This window comes from Borostomias antarcticus (genome assembly GCF_949987555.1).
Source record: "Borostomias antarcticus genome assembly, chromosome: 4".
Lineage (NCBI taxonomy): Eukaryota > Metazoa > Chordata > Actinopteri > Stomiiformes > Stomiidae > Borostomias > Borostomias antarcticus.
This window is the reverse complement of record NC_140237.1, coordinates 8,423,203-8,446,051: the sequence shown is the minus strand read 5'-3', so window position 1 is coordinate 8,446,051 and position 22,849 is coordinate 8,423,203. Positions and strand designations below refer to the sequence as shown.

Here is a 22,849-nt window from a genome sequence, read left to right as displayed (position 1 = left end):
AAAAAACATAAACCCTTGATTCCTCTAACCTCTGAATCTGAATGTCAGGCTACTAAAGCCACTTTGTCATGCATTTCTTTATTCTAACACCACATGTGTAGGCTGTTTCATCTCCCTCCAAGTAGACTAGAGTAAATACTAGTATTTTAAAGTTGTGATTAATCACAGCCTATTATTGTGATTAAGTTATTATATTTTTTAATCGATTGACAGTCCTAATCGTGATATAATCATAATGTGACCTAATGACCTAGCTGATGTTGTACACCCTGAACAAGAGAGAAACATCTAAATATAAATATGCTTTTTATAATAATGGAATCTGTCTGCTTCTTTCCCCAGCTGGCCCCTACCTGCATTGCTTCTGTAGTGAACTCTATGAAGATCGTAGAGAACCCGGTGACCACATGTGACCAGGTTTACACCCTCATCCAGAGTCTCACCTCCCAGACCCGTAAGAGGCTGGAGGACCCCAAGTCTGCAGGTGAGATTTCACATCCTTCACAAAGACCCCATTTACACCTGGCATTAAAATGCGTGTTGTATCCACATTACGATATAGGATTTAACTTAATTACATTTACACCCGGTATTAATATTTGTCTCCAGTGAGATCCGATTGAGATCAGATTGCTCTGTTTAGCTCAAACAACCGAACGCCACATTGGTTTAACATTGCTGTATGTGGATTGAAAACTAATTTGCGTTTACACTTGTGTTCAATGTGGTCAGAATACGTCCCTGACCACCTCCGGAGGTGGTTTGGCTGATCAGACCAATCTGTCTTCAAAACGTTTTGGGTGCTTTTACACCAGTACATTCATGTGGTTTAGCACTATCAGTTTGCAATCTGATCACCCAAAATGCATTTTAATGCCAGATGTAAATGGGGTCATACACTACTCAAGTGTATTGCTGCTTAGGGCTGAGCAATATATCGATATATATATCAATACCGATACCGATGTCATCTTAGATTTTGGAAATCGTGTGTATCGTAATATTGCATTGTATTATCTTTTCCTTGTTTTAAAGGATGCATAACAATTGATGTAATTTTTCATTTATTTATAATTTTATTGTTGATTAAAGAAACGGTCATCAAGATCATCAGATCTATAGCGGAAAAAAAATTGTGCTCAAATTATCCATCCACCCATCTTCATCCGCTTATCCGGGGGTCGGGTCGCGGAGTGCTCAAATTTGTGCTAAAAAAAATTCTGTTTGTGCACACTTTGTGCACACCACAGGTGTATAAAATCAAGCACCTAGGCATGCAGGCTGCTTCTACAAACATTTGTGCAAGAATGGGTCGCTCTCAGGAGCTCAGTGAATTCCAGCGTGGTACTGTGATAGGATGCCACCTGTGCCACTGGACTCTAGAGCAGTAGAGACGCGTTCTCTGGAGTTACATATCACGCTTCTCCATCTGGCAATCTGATGGATGAGTCTGGGTTTGGCGGTTGCCAGGAGAATGGTACTTGTCTGACTGCATTGTGCCAAGTGTGAAGTTTGGTGGAGGGGGGATTATGGTGTGGGATTTTGTCACAACCTTGGCTCTAGGCCATAACAAAACTGGAGACACTTTCATGGAATTTTTAGAGACAACTGGCCTCAACCCTTTCAGATTTCAGCCCTTTGTTTTTAAGCCTTTTGGTTCACTAAAGTCCCCTACCTCTACCTTTTATAATGATATCATTACAACAGGAAGGTATCTCCAGGGGGGGGGCACACCCCAGACTTTGTCTGGCCTAGAGTAACATTGTTCTACTGTCCCTACCTGAAACCTTTTCAAGATTTACCGCCCTTTCTAAGATCACATGTCTGAACTTACGGTAGCTATTGTTATTGTTTATGTTGCTAGGCTACCTAGTTTGCAGAAGTTTACACACGTATGTGCTGCGACTAAATAGTTATATGCTAAATATTTAAAAAAGCCTTTCCAGATGAACTAGAATCTTACTTTATGGTGAATTATATGTCAGAACGCCAACTAACACCTCTGTGAGTTTCTTGTCTTTGAAATTGAGTTTAACATGTTTTTTGAATGATTTTTCACAGTGCCCACCCACATCCATTGTATGACCAAAACAGTGGTAGAGCAATTATCAGACTTTCTCAAAAGTGCTAGTTTTGTCAACGTTTTGATCTGAACCTTTGTATATGATCATAAGTAAACTTTAAACATGCATTTTGCCTTTACTACTCCTTTAATCTTTTTTTTTCTATCCTACCCTTTCTTTCTTTCTTTCTTTCTTTCTTTCTTTCTTTCTTTCTTTCTTTCTTTCTTTCTTTCTTTCTTTCTTTCTTTCTTTCTTTCTTTCTTTCTTTCTTTCTTTCTTTCTATCGTTCTCTCACTCTCTCGCTCTCTTTCGCTCCTGCTCCAGACCTACAGTTGTACCACAGTGAGACTCTGGAGCTGATGCTGCAGCGCTGGTCCAAGCTGGAGAGAGACTTCCGGATGAAGAGCGGCCGCTACGACATCAGCAAGATTCCCGACATCTACGACTGTGTGAAATACGACGTCCAGCACAATGCCACGCTAGGCCTGGAGGACACGCTAGAGCTGTTCAGGCTGTCCCGAGCCCTGGCGGACATCATCATTCCCCAGGTAAGGGAGGGAGGGACCCTGGTGCTTAGCAGAGAGAAACAGATGTTGATGATCTACTCAAGCTTTGTAAAACCATGTGCATAATAATGTCCAAGCCGGTCTACTAACAGGGTGCTCAAATGTATAAGATGATGATGAATTTGCACAGAGCTAAACAACATCAGTGTCTGGTTAGCTGACAATAAATTGTGCTTACATCTGGGTAAAACTGAAGCTATATTATTTGGTTTAACAGTTCAGGCAAGGCTTTGTTTTAACAGCCAAACCTGGGCTGCAAACTGGACAGTACTATGTCTGGTGAGGGAATGGCAGTACAAGTTTTAGAAAGTCCATAACCTTCTATCTCACCTTCTATAGGAAGATCTGTCCTTCACCTATATTACCTTACCGTCTATTGGAGGATCTGTTCTTCACCTACATTACCTTACCTTCTATAGGAGGATGTCCTTTACCTACATTACCTCACCTTCTATAGGAAGATCTGTCCTTCACCTACATTACCTCACCTTCTATAGGAGGGTCTGTCCTTCACCTACATTACCTCACCTTCTATAGGAGGGTCTGTCCTTCAACTGCATTACCTTACCTTCTATAGGGGGATGTCCTTCACCTACATTACCTTACCTTCTATAGGAGGATCTGTCCTTCACCTACATTACCTTACCTTCTATAGGGGGATGTCCTTCACCTACATTACCTTACCTTCTATAGGAGGATCTGTCCTTCACCTACATTACCTCACCTTCTATAGGAGGATCTGTCCTTCACCTACATTACCTCACCTTCTATAGGAGGGTCTGTCCTTCACCTACATTACCTCACCTTCTATAGGAGGATATGTCCTTCACCTACATTACCTCACCTTCTATAGGAGGATCTGTCCTTCACCTACATTACCTTACCTTCTATAGGAGGATGTCCTTCACCTACATTACCTCACCTTCTATAGGAGGGTCTGTCCTTTACCCACATTACCTTACCTTCTATAGGAGGGTCTGTCTTTCAACTGCATTACCTTACCTTCTGTAAATTTACATTAGAAATGTTTGCCTGCATGTCTGCTTATGACAAAACAAATTGTTTACATGTATGTCTGTATATGACAAGGAAAATACATTTGGTATAAATAACCTCAACATTTCCAGTTTATTCCCATTAATTCCCATTAATTCCCATGGAAGGTTTCCAACTTTGAATATTCCCTGAATTTTTCAATCCTATTTGGGATCATAGTACATTAAGCCCAAAGTGTCATCGTATCTCAAACATGAAGTCATGGAACCCAGAATTCTATTAATAATCCTATTGTTGAGTATTTCATACATTGTTTCTAACAACCCCTGTGTTGTCCACAGGAGTACGGCATGAGCAGCGCTGAGAAGCTGGACATAGCCTACACCTACTGCCTTCCGCTGGTCAAGAAGATCCAGCTAGACCTGCAGAGGACCCACGAGGACGAGTCTGTCAACAAGCTCCACCCACTGTGAGTGTTCAGGGCTGCACCTGGTGTGGGGAGAATTGCTACAGGGCTTGAGTCACAGAGCTAGGATCTGCTTACCTTTGATTCTAGAGTATAACTGTGATGGGGGGAGAACATGAAACTGAATGTTCAGGTAGAGTGATGTGCGGTGGTGTTTTGTGGGTCTCAGGTACTCCCGAGGAGTGATGTCACCTGGCCGCCATGTTAGGACGCGTCTGTACTTCACCAGCGAGAGTCATGTCCACTCGCTGCTCAGCATCTTCCGATATGGAGGCCTGCTGGACGTAAGAACTCGACCACACCTGACTGAACCACATCTCAACCTCTCTCAGCTCAGCACATCCAGTCCTTTAGTGAAACTGGACATTGTGTGTTTGTTCATAACAGGAGGAGAAGGATCAGCAGTGGAAACGTGCGATAGATTACCTCAGCGCCGTCTCTGAGCTCAACTACATGACTCAAATAGTCATCATGCTGTATGAGGACAACAACAAGGTATTATTTTTTTTGTGTCAGAATCAAACCACATTTGCCAAGAATCGTAATCAGAAATGTGAGATCTCTTGCCAACAAAACAGATGAACGGACAGCCCTAGTATGCAGCCACAGTGCAGCCTGGTATCACAGCAAAACGAGTAATAGATGAGTACCTCTGCGCCCCACACTTTGGGAAACACTGCATTAACCCAAGGTGTTCCTGTTCCTCAGGACCCCTCGTCAGAAGAACGTTTCCACGTGGAGCTCCACTTCAGCCCAGGGGTCAAAGGTTGTGAGGAGGAGGAGAATGCACCAATGGGCTTCGGCTTCCGGCCTGCCTCTGCTGAGGTCAGAACGGATGTCTCTGTCTCTCTTATGACATGGAAATAATTGTTTTCCTGTGATACGTATATATGTCTGTTTCTGTCTTTCCCTCACAGAATGGACAGAAACAGACCAATCCTGGGAGCCTGGAGGATCTATCACGTGACGAGCCTGACCGGGCTGTTCCACTCTCTGAGCCCATCGGCATCCACAGGAGATCCCCACTTATTCGCAACCGCAAGACTGGATCTATGGAGGTGATTGGCAAACACACCAACACTTCTCCATGGAAACTGGAGATCTAAACTACAGTCTAAACCAAGTTCCTAAATCCCCCAAAGTACTCCTCCTTTGAGAACAATCCTGTCAGACATTTGAATGCAGCTCTATTTGTAAGTAGCAAACACTGGTCTATTGATCCAGCACTGGCCTATAGACCCAGAGCTATCCTGCTGTTTTGTGGTGGGTGCTCTCTCTCCAACCTTGGTCTAGCAGGGAGAGAGAGATCGGCCTGTGGTGTCAAACGTTCTGAATTACCTGAGTCTGGGAGTCGGTTTACCGTGTGTGTGTGTGCATGCGTGCGTATGTGCCTTTCTGCCTGTTTATCTATCTGTCTGTCTGTCTCTCTGTCTGTCTGTCTGTCTCCAGGTCCTGTCTGAGACATCGTCCTCTAAAGCGGGCAGCTACCGCCTCTTCTCCTCCTGCTCACGTCAGTCCCCTGAGATGAAGCAGAGTGGATTAGGTACGTATCTCCTGAGATGAAGCAGAGTGGATTAGGTATGTATCTCCTGAGATGAAGCAGAGTGGATTAGGTATGTATCTCCTGAGATGAAGCAGAGTGGATTAGGTACGTATCTCCTGAGATGAAGCAGAGTGGATTAGGTACGTATCTCCTGAGATGAAGCAGAGTGGATTAGGTACGTATCTCCTCTCCAGGCTCATACCCTGCCTGCCATTACAGACTGAGATGACTCAGATGCGCAGCCATTGTGTCACTGTCTATTTTTGATTTCTAACCAAGAGTTAGAATGACTTAGATTTAACCAATTGTGGTGACCAGGCTTGCAAGATACAAGTCAGAAATAGCATTGGGTGGCCTGTAAAAGAAAGAAGCAGTAGATTAGTATCTACTCAATATATAATATGATTAACCATACTAATTAGAATTGTCTTCAAATTATTTTGCATAACTGGTTTAACATTAGCAGTTTGTAGTGCATCATGACATCATAACTGCATTATAATGTCATTCAAGCAAGTAGTAATGACTTTGTAAGCTTATACCATAGTTGTGACCTTTATGCTGATCTACATCACCAGTAGTTCCTAGTTCCAGAACTGTGACCTTTCTGGTCTGTTTCCTCTAAATTAGTAAGTTCTTGGTTATTAGTAAGTTTTCTAATTAAGACACTAGTAGACTTAGTGGTCAGCTGATGGAGCAGGACATTGGTATGAGTCATGTCTCCTTCCTCTGGGTGTCCCTCTGCCCTCATTGTAACGGAGACGCAGTGTTGTTGTGGAGACTAATCCCCCCCCCCCCCCCCCCTCACAGGCTCTCAGTGTGCCGGACTCTTCAGCACCACCGTCCTGGGGGGGTCTTCTAGTGCCCCCAACCTGCAGGACTACGCACGCACACACCGCAAAAAATTCCCCTCTGGCAGTCTGTCCTATAAAGACGGTATGTGCTTGAGATCCTCCTTTAGCTTAGACAGACGACGAGGGCCTCGGAGCAGGTTGGCCACTCTGGTACTCGAGAGCCACAGGCTGTGCACGATCCGCACCTGCACCCAACCAGCGCTGCGGTTGAAGCCTTGAGAGGGTTTCTGTTTGAATTAGGCTGAACACAAGCCTGCTCACCCCTGAGGCTCCCCAGTAGCGGAGCTGCTAACGCCCCGCCGGGCCGTAGTCACCCCTGAGGCTCCCCAGTAGCGGAGCTGCTAACGCCCCGCCGGGCCGTAGTCGGGCCACATCCATCCAGTACATCACCATGCAGACACTCACCACGCCTGGCAGATTTGTTGACGGGAAATCAGTTAGTGAAATAGAAAACCTATGACAGTATGTATGTCGCACACAAATAATTGTTGCAGTTCAGTTAGTGACCTTTTCATTGCCTTAAAATGGCATATACTGTATAAATATATACACTTTATGGACAAAGTATTGGGACATTAATGGGACTTAATCATTGAATTCAGGTGTTTCATTCAGTCCCATTGCCACAGGTGTATAAAGTCAAGCACCTAGCCATGCACTCTGCCTCTACAAACATTTGTGGAAGAATGGGTCGTTTTAAAGAGCTCGCTGAATTCCGTGGTACTGTAATTGCAACAAGTCCGTTTGTGAAATGTCTTCCCTTCCTGATATTCCATGATCAACTGTAAGTGGTATTATTGCAAAGTGGAAGCGTTTAGGAACCACAGCAACTCAGCCAGGAAGTGTCAGACCACGTACAATTACAGTGGGGTCGCCCAGAGCTGAGGCGCATAGTGTGTAAAAATCACCAACGCTCTGCTGACTTAATATCTGCAAAAGGGGGACTAGCTCCACGTTAATGCCTATGAATTTAGAACGAGATGTCATAAAAGCTCCTGTAGGTGTAATGTGTAGGTGTCCCAATAATTTTGTCCATATAGTGCACATATATGTGTGTTTGTGTGCGTGTGTGCGTGCGTTCTAGTGTTGTAGAACATTCCTATTGTTTCCTGATGGGAGCGAATGTACTTATGAAACACTGTCAGCAGATGGCTCTGAAGCTCTGGTGTTTATTAAGTCCAGCCTGTTGTTAGTAGTCATATTTAATGAGTGTTGCACATTTCACCATGGTGCCTACTTTGACCATGGTTGCTCTTATTTACATTTGTGGTACAGAGTGATGTTTAGATGTCACAACTAGTGGAGATTAGGCTGAGGTATTCACTCTGTATGTTCTCTGTCACTGTTTCTGGTAGGATGAAACCATCTGTGGCCATCTTGTCCACTAGATGTCCTCATGAAGTCATTCACAAGTATTCTCGTCTCGGCTGCCATTTTCTCTGTCTGCTTTCCGAGTCGCATACTTCCATACTATATAGTGTGCCAAAAAAGGGTGTAGTATGTCCCATTATATAGTAGATGTAGTATGCCATATGCAGTATGGCAAAAATACCAGGATGTCCTACTACATCTGGTTGTATTTTGCAGTATGCCAGCCAGCACACTTTTCTGGCTCGTCAATCCTGTGCTCTGCGGAAATGTGGTCACGTGCCTGTTGCACCGGGGCGTTATGGTGTGGATTCAGGGACAGTGACGGATGTGGTCAAATGTCAAGGTGTAGTGTTGTGACAATTTAGTATCCCAATTGGATGCATACAAAGTACACACTTTCTAGGGGCAGCTCTTTTCATGTATTGGTAGTAAAAAGTAGAAGCATGCGATTCGGAATGCAGCCTCGGTCATCTGGTCTCACTCAGCGCTGTGTGGTCATTGTATCTGTTTCATGTAGTTTCACTCAGCATCATGCGGTCATTGTATCTTTTTCATCGAGTTTCATCCGCCTTGTTACACCCCTAGTCAGGAATTAGGAGACACATCTGAATCACAGCTGGAGTTATCGTGGTGAACCGAGAGTGACATGATTAATGACAAACTCTCCCTGTTTACTGTAGTGTGTGCACGAGTGCATTTGTGAGCATGTCTGACGTCAAGACCAACGATAGATCTCAAACTAAACTGGTGTCTTCCACTCAAGTGATCAGTTTCACCACTGCCATGAGTGTTCATGACTTGTGGGTGTGAGCTCAGTGGAGCTGATCAACCTGGACAGTGTTTAGATGACTGGAATACTTGCTATTTGTAGCTCAGTTGGTAGAGCGGGTCGTTCAATGATCGAAGGGTCAGTGGCTCGAATCCCATCTCCGACTGTCCACATGTCGAAGTGTCCTTGAGCAAGACACCTAACCCCAAATTGCTCCCAATGAGCAGGTAAGCACCTTGCATGGAAGCTACCGCCATTGGTGTGTGAATGTGTGTGTGAATGGGTGAATGAGGGGCCATTGTAAAGCGCTTTGAGTGCCGCTAAGGTGGAAAAGCGCTATATAAGTGCAGTCCATTTACCATTTACCATTTATTTGAGCCCGAAGACAGGCTGGGAGGAAGGAGCAAGGGAAGGAGATGTTGATCATCATTCTTGATGTGTTTCTCCAGTCCCAGACTCCCCGCTGTGTGGGTCTAGTGTTGCTCTAGTGGAGGAATCAGTTCTGGATGTATAACGTTAGTGTGAACTGGGAGAAAAAACACTGATTTGTCAAGACAGGACAATGTTTTCCCCTTTTTTGTCTTCATCTCCCAAAGGTTGAAGTCATTTCATCTCATCCCGTCGTCAGAGATCTCATCCAGTTTGTAAAATGATCTTGAAAGTACCAGCTTAATGTTAGGCACCATCTTTCCAACAGCTCAGTCACAGGCGTGTCCCACATCAATCACAGATGATGCTCTAGCTTTGCTTTTGCAGAAGACTCTACTTGTACTCTATTTTGTACCCTCTTACCAGATTACCAGACTTCAAAACCCCAAAACTCATCTTGAACAGATCTTTTGTACTCTTCTAATGTTAACCCCCGAATGCTTCACCTCTGTACCCCAAAAAAGAGAAGAGATACACACACCCTGAAACACACACACACACACTCACATTTCCAGGTGCACTGTGACCGTTGGTAACCCTAGTGACCTTTTTTATTTCCTCAGAGTTGTTGTGTATGCCGGCAGTAAAGCGATTTTCTGTGTCGTTTGCAAAGCATCCGACTAATGGTACGTCTGCTTCTTTCAAGTATATTTCCACTTCTTCACCTCCCCTCGTCTTGCATGTCTTAAGAAACTATTTTTTTTCTGTAATTTGAATTCTGTTTCACGTGGTTACTACCATGGTCCTTCAACTTTCCGGTTCTCAAGCTTGTTTTTCGTCTCCCCATCCGCTCGGACATTCACTTTCTAACACTACCTCACATTCTGTTTGTAATATCCTGCATAAAATTGGTCACCCTCACCCAATGATTCACTGTGTTTCCGTGATAGATATATGTGTATATAAAGTATATGATGACTCTCAGATGTGTATATACATATCATTATCTATGTTACACATATGGATTGGAACCATCTATTGAAAAGCCCACCCCAAAAAACAGCTGTTCTTAGCCCTTCCCCTGTTTCCTTTGACCTCGGTGTCCCTGATTATTTTTCCAACCATACCAAGGCTCTTCTTGCCCTTAGCTGAGCGACTTGGTTTCGTATGTTGTTCTACATCCTGATTGGCTGAGCCACAACTATTGGCAGTTAATGCTGAACAGGGAAAGGGTTAACTGTGATTTGTCCCGTCACGTATGTCCGTCTTGAGTTGGGATTCATCTGAATGAATATGAGCTGTGTTCATGTTTGTTTGTGAGACGCCTCTTTTCCAGGAGTTCTCCCAGGGTCGTGTTACAGAACCATTCATGTGGTTGTTGTTTGTGAATGTCACTTATTGCGATTGTTCAAGAAGATTCAGTACTGTTGTCTTAACGTTTATATACGTCTGCATTTTCTTTTGATGAACCTTTTCACTGGAACAAGTTGTTAGCCGAAATCAAGTGTAAATGAGGTCTGAAAAGACTGAGGCATTGGTTGGCTTCTCTGGAGTCCTACATGACAAAAGCAACAGCAGAGCTGTCACCACCGTCAAAGGTAGAGGAGCCATCAGATCTGGCGCTGGCCTTGCTGTTCATTGGCCACATCCCTGTGCTGGTGGTTCAGACTATGGTGAAGGACCCTCATGGTTGCCTCTGGGAATACAGAATGAGCCAGTGGTAGGGGGAGATGTTTGCCTGAGTTTTGTTGCCTTACCAGGGATGGTGCTGCTCTCCATAGACCTGCACTCTGCCTCTGCTTAGGATTTACACAAAGCAGTTTTACCTTCCAAATTTGTGTTTTTCTTTAAAAAAAAATAGTAGGCTATAGGGCCTACATGTCCTACCGTAGTTTCTTCTGTAAATTACACAGCAGTTGCATTAAATTCATATTTGTGATGAATTAGTTGGTTACCATTCAGTCCTCACACTTCAAGTCTGTGTTTCCACATCACTTTAGGGCTGATACCTCGGCCATAGCAGTTACTCCCTCTCTATGGTGGGCGGGGACGGGTACAGTAACCAATGAGGAGGCTGTGTGTTTACATCCAACCGTCCAATAGGATTGATTGTGATAGGGCAGCAAGCTATCCGTGCAGCACCATAGCTTCAACACAGTGTGTTGTTGTGTCCTCTCATTGTCTGTAGGGCTTGTATACAGGATGAGAGGAGAATATTTACCACCTACGATCTATCACACATGCGTCTCTACAGTCCCTCAACTTGACATGATTCATTTGTCATTAAGATTCTAAATCTAATCCAATTCTTCCTTTTCCATCTAAAACCATATTTTTTCAGTTAAACCAAGATGAGATTTCAGTAGAGCATTATGATCTAACGATGCTTGTGACAGTTGGATGGAGGCTTTTGCCGAGACTTTTCCCACACGTGGGGTAGTTTGAGTTGGTCAAGGTGGTTGAATGTTGTTTGAATGTTTTTGCCCAAGCTCATCCTGAGCATGGAGGAAGGAGTTGACTGACAGGCAGGAATAGCAGTGAGTCTTCTACTGTCCACACTGCAGGTCCCCTTCCTGCCTGTCCTCTACACCCCTCTTTCTGTCTCTCCCACACTCCTCTCTCCTCCATCCCTCCATTCTTCTCACTACCCTGCATCTCTCTTCCTAATCTCCCCTCTTTTATCCATACCTTTACACTTCCCCATCTCGTATTTGATCCATCCTCTACTGTCACCTCTCTACCTCTCTCTCCTCCTCCTCCACCATCTTCTCTACCTCTCTCCTCAGCCACCATCTCCTCCACCTCTCTATATCTCTCCTCCACCACCACCATCTCCTCCTGTAGCCCAAAGGCGCAACATTCCATAAACTGCGCCAGGCTATTTTTGCCACCAGTTATTCCCGCAAAAACCAATGGAGAAAGGTGCGGTCGATTCGATTCGATTGCTTGGCACGTTGGATACGTTGGATAGGTCATATTGTCCTTTATACAACGGGTAGCCTGCACCCATGCGCACCTGTGCCAACCCTGCTAACACAGGGCCGCCCCCCTAACAAATCCCAATTTAACCTCTGATCTTCACCACTTTTGTTACTCGCAGTTGCACAGCAAAGGTAGGCTACACTTCGTTCATGGCTAGCTAGGCTGGTCAGGAGTATTCGTTTTGGTTGCTAGGGGGCTCATTGTTCGTCGTTTTGAAACTCCATAGCAACGTGATTTATTTTTTTATGAACTACCTTTCTTGGCGGAGTTCACTAAATCGATATTAAGACACTGAAATAGTAGGTATTTATCCCATAAATGTTTCCTGATGATGTAACCGGGCTGGTCGACTCAGCTGCGCTTTGTGCCTGTGACCGCAGCACAACCCGTGGTATATTGGCCATATACCACAACCCTCTCATGAGTTATTGCTTCAGCAAATGCTGCTTTAAATATTTGCTCATGTGAATGAATGCCATTGAAATAGTCTAATGCCTTTAATAGTTTACGAATGCCTTTAATAATTTACGAAATTTACGAAATAGTTTAAGGAGATGGGGTATTAGCTTTAGCTACTGTAGTTTATTAAGCATCCAAAGGCGTTCAAATTGATTGGCCATTCATTCATTGTGAACGTTGGATAGCTTATAATCATGCATTTTAAAAATGTATTTGTCTTTGTGCTATATTAAGATAAAACTAGAGCTGCGAGCAGCAGTGAGCGGGCCCTCGCACCACACGCTTGTTGGGGTGCGGCGCCAATAAAGCGTGTCCTATTTCGAGCGTGAGAAATATCGGACAAATTGGATAATGTATGGAGGAGTTATGAGGACTTCTTGTTTTATGGTGAAACGTCAAAATTCTCCGCGGCGCCACAGCAAGGGTGTTCAATAAACATAATTTTTTTTTGATAACTTTTAATCAGAAAGGTCTTCAGATGAAGCAGACCGAGTGTGAAGTCGATCGGATGAAATCTTTAGGAGGAGTTTGTTAAAGTACGAGGGATGGAAATGTCAAAAACGAGCAAAATGGCAGACTTCCTGTTGGACTTAGGGTATGGCTCCAAGATACTTTTTTATGTGTGTGGATAAATTAGCAATGTCTATCAACTTTCGTTTGCCTACGAAAAACTGGAAGGTGGGGCTTGCCATTTGAAACTTTCCAGGGGGCACTCTGGAGCCGCCACGCCCATTTCCGGCACCCATGAAATATCTTCTTTTTTTTTACCGGGACTGACGTATCTGCCAAGTTTCAAGCGTTTTCATGGATGTTTAGGCCGCCAAAAAGGGACTGCGGGTGGAAATTAGCTGTTTAGTTATAACCTTGTCAAGGTCAAGGTCAACTTTATTTATATAGCACATTTAAAATCAACCGCAGTTGCAACAAAGTGCTTTACAGTATAAATTAAATAAAAACAGATAATATACAAACAATACTGAATATAAAAGTGCACCATTTAAAAACTACACAGTCATACCAGGGCCAGGGATGTACAGTGCATCTCTCCCTATTTTATAGGGTTAATGTCTATTGTACCTTTTCCCTGTCTTAAAAATAAATCAAAATCAAATCAAAAAAGGCATTTGTGGTTTCACCAGTAGGTGGAAATGTCAAAATTTGGCGGGGCGCCACGGCAAGGGTGTTTGGTGAAAACTCTTTTTTTTAATAACCTTTGATCACAAAGGTCTTAAGATAAAGCTGACCGAATATGATATCGGATGAAATCGGTAGGAGGAGTTGGTTAAAGTACGAGGCATTGAAATGGTATAAACAAGGAAAAATGGCACATTAAGAGCAAAATGGCTGACGTCCTGTTGGATATTGGGTATAGCTCCAAGAGACATTTTAGTGTGTCTCGATGAACTACATATGCCCACCAAATTTGAAAGGTGGGGCTCGCCATTTTAAATTTTCCAGGGGGCGCTCTTGAGCCGTTTTGCAACGCACATTTCCGTCACCCATGAAATATAATTTTTTTCACCGGGACTGTATCTGCAAACTGACGTTTTCATTGATGTTTAGGCCGCCAAAAAGGCATTTCTTTGGGGAGAAGAAGGTAGAAGGTACTGTAGAAGGGAGAAGGGAGAATAATAATCCTTAGAATTTCAATAGGGCCTCGCACCTCCAGTGCTCGGGCCCTAATAAGACTATTTGGGTGTTACAGCAGCATAATGACATAAAAGGTGTGCCTTTTCTTCCCATAGCATAGCCTACATACAGTAGTTTGCATATTAAAGTAATAACAAAACATCATCATGACTTCATCGTGGCTTCATCAGTCATTTCCTTACTGTACTTGATAGACTATTCTGCTGGTCTCAGTATGTTCTTCTCTGTCTAAAGGCTTTCGTCTATCTAATGATAACAGAGAAATAAGAATCCCTCTCAAGTTCAAGGCCTTGGGATCATTGTGCATGTTGTCGTGTCGATGTTGTGTTACCGTGCCGGTCAAGAGCGCCTGTTGAGGTTGGTGTGGCTATATAATGGAGAGGACTCCCTCCTCCTACCTCCATGGAATTGCTCATTTCTTTGACCTGCAGGATTGAGTAGCCTACCTCATCCTGAAAAACTGCATTGACTTTATAATAACACAAATGTGCCTTTGTACAGTATGTGGCGTTTTGTTTCCTATTGTAAGAGAGAAAAGAGTGAGAATGGCTGTTTTCTACAGCATGTTTATTTTGTTGATCCGTCCCCTTTTAGACAAGTTATGAGAATGAACCCAGCAGTTTTCCTTGGTGGTTATTTCTGCAATTCACACTGACAACTACTACACAGTTTTTGTCTGTCCAACATTTGACGGTTTGCTGCTGAGTCACAATAAAGTCAGCGCTCACAAAATTAGAATCCCCATTCTCTCCTTTAGGCCTGTTTCTCTGTAAAAGATTTCATTCACCTTCTACTTTAGAACGTTTTGGGGTTCTGAGTCAGAACAGACTTTTGTTTTCATAAACAGACACTGGAAATAGACTTCCCTTGCCAGAGGAAGAAAATAAATATGATTCTGTTTTACTTACAGTATATTAATTACTATTAATTGTTTATAGTGTGACGCAAATGTGTGTGCTTGTCAATTGTTTATTTGTTTAAATAACCTATTAGATAATATTAGATATTGATATCCGTGAAAGCCCCTGATTTATTATTAGTCTATTGCTGCGAGGCATTCTGAGTAGGCTATAAGGTTATATGCTGATATTTGCCCACTCAACAGACACTGAAAATAACCTAAAATCTAAGGCTTGGACATGGACATCTCTTCTTTTTTTTTTTATTTGTTCTTATAAAAAGTTTCATTCCTTTAATAACTGGCCTTTTTGTTTAGTAAATTGATTGATTAATTGATTTAAAACAAATAACAAACGAGTAATTTCAGTTTTCTATAAAATCATGCATGCTGATGCTGTATGTCAGAAGCATGGCGTAGGAATGGACAGCCACGGGGACAACAGGGTCGTTTGACCTTTGACATGGAACCATCCACTCCACCTCTCTTCCTCTCTACCTCCTCCACCTCTCTCCTCCACCTCTCTACCTCTCTCCTCCTTTACCTCTCTCCTCTACCTCTCTACCTCTCTCCTCTTCCACCTCTCTACCTCTCTCCTCCTCTACCTCTCTCCTCTACCTCTCTCCTCTTCCACCTCTCTCCTCCACCTCTCTACCTCTCTCCTCCTCTACCTCTCTCCTCTACCTCTCTCCTCTTCCACCTCCCTCCTCCACCTCTACCTCTCTCCTCCTCTACCTCTCTCCTCTACCTCTCTCCTCTACCACCTCTCTCCTCCACCTCTCTACCTCTCTCCTCCTCTACCTCTCTCCTCTACCTCTCTCCTCCTCCACCTCTCTCCTCTTCCACCTCCCTCCTCCACCTCTCTACCTCTCTCCTCCTCCACCTCTCTCCTCCTCCACCTCTCCCCTCCACCTCTCTTCCTCTCTCCTCCTCCACCTCTCTCCTCCACATCTCTCCTCCTTCACCTCTCTACCTCTCCACCTCTCCTCCTCCACCTCTCTCCCCCTCCACCTCTACCTCTCTCCTCCACCTCTCTCCTCTACCTCTCCACCTCTCTCCTCCTCCACATCTCTCCTCCACCTCTCTCTCTCCTCCACCTCTGTACCTCTCTCTCTCTCCTCCTCCACCTCTCTCCTTTTCCACCACCATCTCCTCCACTGCTCTATCCTTCCTTGCTCTCCCTGTTCTTCCCCAGAGCCCCTGGAGGAGCACCATGTGGCCCAGCTGCTGAGGCGTTTCTCCACTGACCCCGGCCTGGGCCGGCCTCTCTCTCTGGACGGGGCGCTGGCCCACCACCTCCGCCAATGCTCCTACCACCTCCGCCTCTTCCGAAACTGGCTGATCTCCGGCCAGGACCCCCTAGAGTACCTCTACGGTCAGCCCCCCTCCCTGCAGCCCCCCCCCGCCCCCCCCCCCCCCCTCGTCCTCTGACCCGTCTGCTGTGCTGGTGGTTTTTAGTTGGGACTCCGCTGCTGCTTCTCGCTCCTGCGGTTTGACTGCTGCTTTCCGCCTCTGTTGTTTACGCATGCTTGCTCGCTACAGTCCACGGGAGAGCAGCCGGCAGTCAGAGTGGTGTGGGGTGTTTTGTTGCGTAGCTACAACAGCCGATGCCCCCGACCGCCGTTCGTTCTCCTTTAACACGCTGTGAGTGACGGAGATGTTCTCTGATCTTTTAACCATTCAGGCAGCGGCCAGTCCTGTAGGGTCTCTGACGGTGGTCCTGTAGGGTCTCTGACGGTGGTCCTCAGGGCCGACATGGGTTCTGTCGTGTTGCATAGAGCAGCACAGACGTTCACAAGAGCACTCGTGTGGGATTCTATGCAACAAGGATACTCGGCACAAACTCATCACACGCCACCCGGTGTGAGCATGGCTTGGTGGTCTGGATACCTACTTTGTGTGCATGCTCTCTCTCCTCATCTCTTTCTTCATCTATCTCGTCACCTCTCTCTCTTCATCTCTCTCCCTCTCTTGATCCCTCTCTCCCTCTCAGTGCATCCATAGGAGACCATGCCTAATCCAGCTGTGTAACAATGACTGCAGCATACTGTTCCTGCATGGGTGCTGTATATCATATAACTATGACCTCATGATCCTCATGCGGACAGTCACATGGCCTCTCTGCAGGCTGCACACTCCTGGTACAGATCTCAGCTGTTGCCGTAGTAACAGCCGCCACAGGAAGAAACCGAGAAAGGAAACGAGCTGACGCGCACAACGACAGTTCCGCCAAAGTCCAGACTTTTGACATTTTGCAAATATTCCTCTCAGCCAGCCTGTTTAAACGTTGGCACTAGTTAGTGTCTTGGGTCAGTATCGTACTGTACCATAACGACGTTTGCATGTTTCCTGTGAAGCGCGTTACCTCCTCAGCTACAAATTAACCAGCGTGTGATTTTATTTGAAGCCTGTAACTCAACATCTTTCCTGTCTTCGGTAGGTCATTCAGATCCTTAGCCCTGGCATGGATTTGTCTTGTGTGGTTGTAACCAGATGTATATGATCGGTGTGAAGAACACATTGGGATGAAAGCGAACAGAACCGATCTTCCTCCGGACGTGTGCTGTTGCACCGACACCTCGTGGTCCCGCAGGGTGGCGGTGTGCGGTCCGGTTTAGGCTGTTCAGTTAGAAGCTCATGTGTGCGTTCAGGTGTGTTTGCTTGTGGGGGTCGGGTGTGAGACGATTGACCCCTGCGGAGGCTGGAGAGTGGTGCGGTGTGGTGCGGTGTTGAGTGGTTTGCCGGTAGCGACGCCACTAAGGCACGATTTGCGCGTTGAGCCCGTGCCGCTGGAGCAGCGTTCCTGGACAGGTTTCTGTTCCTACCTAGCACACCTGATTGGAACCAAGATGCCGGCTGCTTGGTCAGATGATCAGGCGTGTTAGAGCTGGAACCAGAGCTTTCGCTCTCTGTAAGCCTACATTAGCTCTTTAGCGATGGCCTTGTCGACCACTGCTGTGGCGTGAGTGAGTGATGTTGGGTGTGTGCTGTAGTGGTTCTGCCTGGCCCAGATGAGCCCCTTGTCCTGGCCCGGTCTGACTGTGGCTGGTGGGGCTGTGGGCCTCTCCCCTCTGCTGCAGGCTTCGAGGGATGCTCCATGGTGCCCTCCATCTACCCGCTGGAGACGCTGCACAACTCCCTGTCCCTCAAACAGGTCAACGAGTTCCTCTCCGCCATCTGTGAGAACGGAAGTGACGCACACTCCAGGACCTCAAGAGGTAACCGTTTAAAATGCTTATTGTACACACTGACACTACTCTGGTTGGCGGAATATGTACTGTACACACGCACACACACTGATAGTGTTGGATATGTACACACACACATACACACACACATTGATTAGTGTTTGATATGTACACGCACACATACAGTACACACACGCTCATGGTGTTTGCTGATCTGTTGCGCAACCTTCGGTCTTCCTGTTCTTTGCCGTCTCCCTGCAGCTCTGTCGGCCATGTTCGACAGCCAGAACCAGCCGTCAGTGGACTCTTACATCCCCCAGCGAGGGCTGTCGTCCTCCGCGTCCCTCAGACAGCGCTCTGACAGACCCCCCTGGTGTGAGTACCACTCTCCACCCCCCCCCACAGGACAGGAGGGGCTGGGTTTGCCTTCCATAGTCAGTCCTCCACTTGTCAGTCTTGGCTCTTTACGGCCAGTTGTACAGTAGATGGTTTACTAGAGCTGCCCAGCACAGTCTGTGCTCTTAACCAAGTAGGTTGCCAAATAGGGATGCACCGATTGCGAAATTCTGGGCCGATGCCGATGTTTAAAATATTTAATTTGTATTCCCCCTTTTGTGCCAGGGAAACAAAGAAATGAAGTGTTTGGTTCCAAAACGCTGATTTTTATTTCACTTCAATTTGAAAGCAAACTACACGTGCGTTTGCGGCGTTACGTCACAGATCTTCTCCGAATCTGCAGCTTGGTAGGCTACGTTTTGCAACAAAAAAAAGGAGTAATTGTTGCGACATGACATCGGCCACTACCATCGGTGAATGTCATTTTATTTGCCGATGGGCCGATGGCAGTCAACAAGGCCGATGTTCGGCCGATGCGTCGGTGCATCCCTTTTGCAAAACACTCTCCCACTCTATCTTTCATCATCTCTTGCGAGCCACAAATGAAATCCCAATATATACTCAAGTTTGCATTTCTGTTTCTGTGGAGGTATCTCTGCAGTCGGCCGGTGTTGAGAGCGTGTGTCTCAGTGTGCTGCTGGTGGACTGGGTTGAAATAAGCAGATTAATCAGGGGAGGGGGGGGGGGGCGGCTGTAGCTCAGTTGGTAGGGCGGGTCGTTCAATGATCGAAGGGTCAGTGGTTCGAATCCCGGCTCCGACTGTCCACATGTCGAAGTGTCCTTGAGGAAGACACCTAACCCCAAAATTGCTCCCAATGAGCAGGTTAGCACCTTGCATGGCAGCTACCGCCGTTGGTGTGTGAATGGGTGAATGAGAGGCCATTGTAAAGCGCTTTGAGTGCCGCTAAGGTGGAAAAGCGATATATAATTGCAGTCCATTTACCATTAATGGGTTGCTTGTCTCTGTGTCCCTGCAGACAGCAGCGGTCCGTCCAGCACCGTGTCCAGCGCCGGTCCCTCCTCCCCAAACACGGCCGACACCTCCCCTCGCTTCAGCTTCAGCGACAAGGTCCCTCTCACCCCCCAGAGCAGTGAGGAGACCCACACCTGCCAGCACAGCAACGCCCAGCCAGCCCCCACCGCTGCCCCCCAGGCCCCCGCCCCAGCTGGCCCCAAAGAGGGGCCCTCGGCCCCCAGCCACACACCCAGTGACCCCCCAGGGGATGGTGCCGAAGCTCCAGACACCCTCTGTCACCTTGCTCTCAGTGTGGCTCAGAAGGAGGCGGAGGAGCCCCCCGCTGAAACGGAGGCTTCCGCCGGTGGAGCTCCAGACCCCAGCCCGAGCCCCCTCTGCTCCCCGCCGGCCGAGCTCCCTCTGGGCCACGGCTGCTGCTCCGTCCCGGGGCCCCTCCCGGTGCTGCTGGAGCTCAGGGAGAGCAGCAGCGAGGCGGGCTCCAGCGCCCAGTCTCCGGAGGGGCCCGATGAGCTCTCTGACACCCAGGAGACGCCGGAGCTGTGGAGGGGAAGCCCGGGGAGCCTGCCCCATCCTGGAACACCGTTGGAGGCAGGGGCCCCTCATGTCTCTGAGCCCTAGGTAGACTGTCCAAAAGGAGCAGCCCTTCTCAACACAAAAGAAGTGAAGAGTTAATCTGGGGGTACTTCTGTTGTTCAGTCAAGGGCAGGGGAGCATGATAGTGAACTTCCCCTCTGGCGTGTATCTTCACCATACGCTGGCTGGTCATGGATGGTTGCTCTCCCCAATCTGCCAGCAGCTCTGTGTGTATAGAGAGCACGATCACACGACTAGGGCTACAGCCGCCACTTCGGCGTCCGGCACACTTGCTGTTTAACAACGCGCACGCGTAAGATGAGCGCATCATTTGCATGGAGTTGAGCCAACCGCAGCCGCGCCAAAGAAACGCAGGATCCAACGAATCCATCTTTAGTACGCATATGCAGGGTTAAAAACAAGTATACCGCAACATTCTGTCTCGAGTACTACGTCTATGTACTACATCTGCCCCTTAGAAAGCCACTTGTTATAAAGTGAAGTTTTTATGTTGCTGTTGTAGACTAAAACCTTCTGTGTCCCTGTTGATTTTATATCTGATAACTTCCCTCTCAGTGACCCAGACCGGCTGTGTGTGCTGCTGTCCTCGCTCTGGTTTCTACCTGTTTTCCACTGAGACGGCTAATGCTGACAGACGGCAGCGCTGCTACCTGAACACAACACACGGCCAGTGGAACAAGCGGGGAGTGAAGCTATCAAATGGGAATTATTATGTGTGATTTCTTACCGAGATTTACCAGTTGCCTTTCGGTTGGTTTTAGTGTCGTTGAGCGGATGGCAGCATATTACTGTACTGTGCTTCTGTGATAGGTCATGTTGCAAACTGCCATGATGGTTTTTACCAAGTAGTGCTGGATATAGATAGTTAGATTTGTCTGGTGACATCGGCCCTAGTCAACCCTACTGCCAGTAGAATCTGAGTCCTCTAGATCGGATTCAACCATGATGTGTGCACTGCTTTTTGCCAAAGTCCTTAAGCCTCATTTACCACTTTAACATCATATACACAGAGATATATATTTATCTTAAAATTATGTCTGGGAGATGCAAGATGACATTTTTAATGCAGGGGCATCTAGTTCAGTTTTAACTTGTACCATAGCTAATGTATATTTTTGTAAAAGATGGCCTCACTATATAGTAGAATATAATTGAAACATTTATCACTGACCTAAAATGAGGCAGCATTTTTTGAGGATTCCCTTTGCGGTTTAATTGCGCTTCACATTATAATGACACTGCAGTTTTTGTAGCAGGTGTGTGTGTGTGTGCGTGTGCGTGTGCGTGTGTGTGTGCGCGTGCGCGCGCGTGCGTGCGTGCGCGCGTGTGTGTGTATGCGCGCGCGTGTATGTATGTGTATGCGCATGCGTGTGTATGAGTGAATGCGTGTGAGTTTGCCTACAAGATTAAGCTGAGGTCTTATTGTGGTTTTAATGGTTTAGGTCTGTTCAGTCGTATGGTAATGTACAGTACTGTAGAGGTGATTCTGTTAAGAGAAAAAACACTTTTAAAATGTATATTTGAATGACCTCTGTTGCTGCTGCACTGAAATAGCACTGTAATCTGCTGTCAGTCAGCGACAGATCAACAACAACAAAAACAAGACACTATGATTCTGTTCTGTTTCTGGTCTGTGTCTAAAACAAGACACTATGATTCTGTTCTGTTTCTGGTCTGTGTCTAAAACAAGACACTATGATTCTGTTCTGTTTCTGGTCTGTGTCTAAAACAAGACACTATGATTCTGTATCTGGTCTGTGTCTAAAACAAGACACTATGATTCTGTTCTGTATCTGGTCTGTGTCTAAAACAAGACACTATGATTCTGTTCTTTATCTGGTCTGTGTCTAAAACAAGACACTATGATTCTGTTCTGTTTCTGGTCTGTGTCTAAAACAAGACACTATGATTCTGTATCTGGTCTGTGTCTAAAACAAGACACTATGATTCTGTTCTGTATCTGGTCTGTGTCTAAAACAAGACACTATGATTCTGTTCTTTATCTGGTCTGTGTCTAATGCTCGCAATAGTGGCTGCTGTTCAGCAAGATTGTATGCTAAAGACCTGCATAATATTTTGGTTTTGGAAGAGTAACCTTCAGAGAATCATTGATATTAGATTCTTCCTGTAGTGAGATGTTGTAACCCCATCATGGTGGCTTTGTCAATTGAAATGCACTTAACGTGTTCTTAACAGCTTCCTGTGGTTTCCCAGTCCCCCTGGCCTGGATCAGATAGCCTCGCTGTTATCATCTGCTCCAGGGCTCTGTGGTTTCTACAAATGCTGCTTTATTTCTCTAACTAAAATATGTTACAAATACAATTGTCCTGTGAAGTGACTTTTGTTTCATGGTGTGGTTATTTATTGGTATATAATAATAATAATAATAATATAGTCGCATGCAGCAATGATTGGGCTCCAAGTGTTTTGCGATGAGGTGTCGAAAATAGGATTTGGAGAAGGAGCAGACGACTGTGAAGCAAAGATGCAGATTATTGAAATTAAGGAGTTTTTCTAGCCCACGAAATTGTAAAATATATATTTTTTAAGTTGTGGAAGTGTCCTTGAGCAAAACACTGTACCCCAAACTGGTCCTAATGAGCAGGCTGGCACCTGGCCTGCCTGCACCCATTAGGATGTTCAGCACAGTTAATAGACTATCGATGAATTGCCAATAAGAATTTACTTGAGTAAGATTTGGTTACTCGA

At 45.9% G+C, this 22,849-nt stretch overlaps 1 protein-coding gene across 2 annotated transcripts in view; it reads left to right on the top strand.

Annotated features, from left to right (window-relative positions):
- The window catches only part of ppip5k1a (diphosphoinositol pentakisphosphate kinase 1a), a 62,740-nt gene extending 40,382 nt beyond the window's left edge, over positions 1-22,358 (top strand). For both annotated transcript variants that reach the window (XM_084436710.1, XM_084436709.1), the window contains 12 exons: positions 343-484; positions 2,388-2,611; positions 3,967-4,094; positions 4,261-4,375; positions 4,479-4,586; positions 4,800-4,916; positions 5,009-5,149; positions 5,541-5,634; positions 6,445-6,570; positions 18,067-18,204; positions 18,436-18,549; positions 19,548-22,358. In XM_084436710.1, the coding sequence (XP_084292836.1) occupies positions 343-484; positions 2,388-2,611; positions 3,967-4,094; positions 4,261-4,375; positions 4,479-4,586; positions 4,800-4,916; positions 5,009-5,149; positions 5,541-5,634; positions 6,445-6,570; positions 18,067-18,204; positions 18,436-18,549; positions 19,548-20,164 (2,064 nt within the window). In that variant the 3' untranslated portion in view covers positions 20,165-22,358. The remainder of the gene's footprint in view (positions 1-342; positions 485-2,387; positions 2,612-3,966; positions 4,095-4,260; positions 4,376-4,478; positions 4,587-4,799; positions 4,917-5,008; positions 5,150-5,540; positions 5,635-6,444; positions 6,571-18,066; positions 18,205-18,435; positions 18,550-19,547) is intronic.
- The last annotated feature ends 491 nt before the right edge of the window (positions 22,359-22,849 follow it).